The 3,194-nt window shown below is 31.7% G+C and overlaps 1 protein-coding gene and 1 pseudogene across 1 annotated transcript; both read left to right on the forward strand.

The window, feature by feature from the left end:
- Positions 1-204: 204 nt before the first annotated feature.
- LOC108841583 (putative EG45-like domain containing protein 1) lies at positions 205-738 on the forward strand (annotated as a pseudogene).
- Positions 739-2,659: 1,921 nt separating this feature from the next.
- LOC130512460 (putative EG45-like domain containing protein 1) lies at positions 2,660-3,194 on the forward strand. The gene is made up of 2 exons (XM_057010484.1): positions 2,660-2,759; positions 2,917-3,194. The coding sequence occupies exons 1-2, from the start codon at positions 2,660-2,662 to the stop codon at positions 3,192-3,194; spliced, it is 378 nt and encodes a 125-aa protein (XP_056866464.1).

A 3,194-nucleotide genomic window follows, 5' to 3' on the forward strand; every position in this document is an offset into this window, starting at 1 on the left:
AGAAAACCTATTGTAGTCAGTTTGACTTGACCAAAAAATACTATAGTCACAAAGTGGGATTGTTGACTATAGTATATGGTAAGATATAATGCATGCTTATCAGGAGACTTAACATATAACATAACACATATAAATAGATATTCCGCATATTGAATATCATAACAATCTTGAATAACTTTTTTGCTTAAAGAAAAGAAACGAGTCATGGGTAAAAGTATTTTGGTTTTCTCTGTCGTTATTACTTTTATCTTCTCTATTGCATATGCAACTCCTGGAATCGGAACTTTCTACACAAGTTACACTCGTAAGAAAATCATTTAAAACACTGTTTTGTGTATAGTGCATACTACTTGATTTGGGAAGAAAACATATAAAAATACACTTTATATAGGTACCCTTTGATACCTAACTAAAGCGAAATGTTATAACAATCTTTGTTGTTTTATTATGTGTTTTGATAGCATCGGCATGTTACAAAAATCAGCCAGAAGGAGTGATGATAGCTGCAGCGAGTGATACATTATGGGACAATGGTCGAGTTTGTGGCAAAATGTTCCATATCAAATGCACCGGAGCTCGTAACGCCCGCCTCATCCTTGTACCGGTAAAACTGTGACAGTTAAAATCGTTGACCATTGTCCCGCTGGCTGCGCTTCTACTATCGACCTCTCCTTTGAAGCTTTTTCTCAGATTGCTAATCCTGTCGCTGGGATCATTAACATTGATTATACGCCGTAATTATTTGACAACCTAATACATATTTTTATGTTACATTATAATAACTTGTATCCGGAATTTTAGTGATGAGATTGTGTGTTTGTATTTCAGGGCCTAAATGTAGATGGAGTTCTCAAGGAAAACAATGCTTGGATCTAGAAACTAGAAAGTATTGTAATTCTATTATAGTTTTGTAATTGTATTCCAAATATTAATAAAATCCCCGAGACTCATACAAAAATAAGATTGCATATTTTTCATATATTTATAGTTTGCATAACATGATTTTAAGAGATAGACAATCAGGAGGTATGCACAACACATCCAAGTCTAAAAACGAAATACGCACTTAGCAGAACAAGACTTGGGTTCATTCCCTGTGATGAATTCTCAAAATCACCTCAAGTGTTAACACCAATCAAAGTGCCATATAAATTTAGTAAAAAAAAAAGAGAAAGAGGTAAAAAAGACGTCGACTAACTTTTTAAATATCATCCATAGCTTCTTTTTTATCACCTACGCATAATATTGAAAAGCTTCTTCAATGTATGATTTTAATGAAAATTTGTAAATTTCAAAAAGTTAATGGTGTTTATTGAATTTCTATTAGCTAAAAGTTTTAGAAAATTGCCATTTACAAAAAACAATGCATTTATGATCAAAATTTAATGTATTTTCTTAATACTCTTTATGTTTCACATAGATACATATTGTAGGAAAAAAAATTGTTTTAAAAAGATACATTTTTATCAATTAATAATGATTAATTGTAAATTTCAAAAAGATTAATTGTATTTACTAAATTCTTATTGATTTAAAATTATGTGAAATAGATAAGCACAAAAAATTATGCATTAATATTTAATATGTTTTGTTAGTATGTGTGAAAAAACCAAAACATGTAACATTTTGAAAAGAAAGAAATATATGTAAAAATAAAAAATATGGATCTTTTTGAAATGGAAGAAGTAGAAAATAATTAAACACAAAAATAATATATTTACTGTCGAAAACTAATGGATTACTTAATAAATACAAAAACTCTAAAATATAAATTATTTTGAAATTGAATGAATATAAAATACGTTAACTAGCCATATGATAGATAATAAGAACTAAAAAAATGAGTTTGGTTCCAACTATTATTATTTTATTATCGCTGAACTCTCCTCTCTGGTAAGACCAACTTGAAGAGATAGAGACAGGCCGACAAAGACAGCTTCCTCGGTAACTGCCTTTCTTTATGTCACCCTACCAAGCCACCACTTTTAACATTCTTTCTTTGCAACCTTTTCTATATTATCTCTTAGCTTCTTTTATACATTTCCTTCGTTGACAAAAAAAAAATTACATTTCCTTCCAGTTCATTTTGCGATTTGAATTCGGTTATCTACGTTTGAGCGTGGTTTAAAATATGTCTCCTTATTGTGCCGCTCGGCCCATTAGCAAATGAATTCGGTTATCTACGTTTGAGCTTGGTTTAAAATATGTCTCCTTATTGTGCCGCTCGGCCCATTAGCATTCGAATTCTAAATTATGGCTGTCCAATGATGGCTTCTAGTCAATTCTTCATAAAATAACGTTCGGTTTAGTCCGGATTTGGTTCGATCAAATTTAGATGGAAATATATATGCCTTGACATTTAGATTAACAGTTGTTAATGTCTTTCACTGGGATTGTTGACACGAAAGCAAATATGGGAGTAGTCAAGAAAACCTATTGTAGTCAGTTTGACTTGACCAAAAAATACTATAGTGACAAAGTGAGATTGTTGACTATAGTATATGGTAAGATATAATGCATGCTTTTTTTTTGGTCAACATATAATGCATGCTTATCAGGAGACTTAACATATCATAACACTATAAATAGATATTCCGCATATTAAAAAACATAACAACAATCTTAAATAACTTTTTTGCTTAAAGAAAACAAACGAGTCATGGGTAAAAGTATTTTGGTTTTCTCTGTCGTTATTACTTTTATCTTCTCTATTGCATATGCAACTCCTGGAATCGGAACTTTCTACACAAGTTACACTCGTAAGAAAATCATTTAAAACACTGTTTTGTGTATAGTGCATACTACTTGATTTGGGAAGAAAACATATAAAAATACACTTTATATAGGTACCCTTTGATACCTAACTAAAGCGAAATGTTATAACAATCTTTGTTGTTTTATTATGTGTTTTGATAGCATCGGCATGTTACAAAAATCAGCCAGAAGGAGTGATGATAGCTGCAGCGAGTGATACATTATGGGACAATGGTCGAGTTTGTGGCAAAATGTTCCATATCAAATGCACCGGAGCTCGTAACGCCGTGCCTCATCCTTGTACCGGTAAAACTGTGACAGTTAAAATCGTTGACCATTGTCCCGCTGGCTGCGCTTCTACTATCGACCTCTCCTTTGAAGCTTTTTCTCAGATTGCTAATCCTGTTGCTGGGATCATTAACATTGATTATACGCCGTAA

Source organism: Raphanus sativus, chromosome 1, assembly GCF_000801105.2.
Source record: "Raphanus sativus cultivar WK10039 chromosome 1, ASM80110v3, whole genome shotgun sequence".
In the NCBI taxonomy this organism is placed as follows: Eukaryota; Viridiplantae; Streptophyta; class Magnoliopsida; order Brassicales; family Brassicaceae; genus Raphanus; species Raphanus sativus.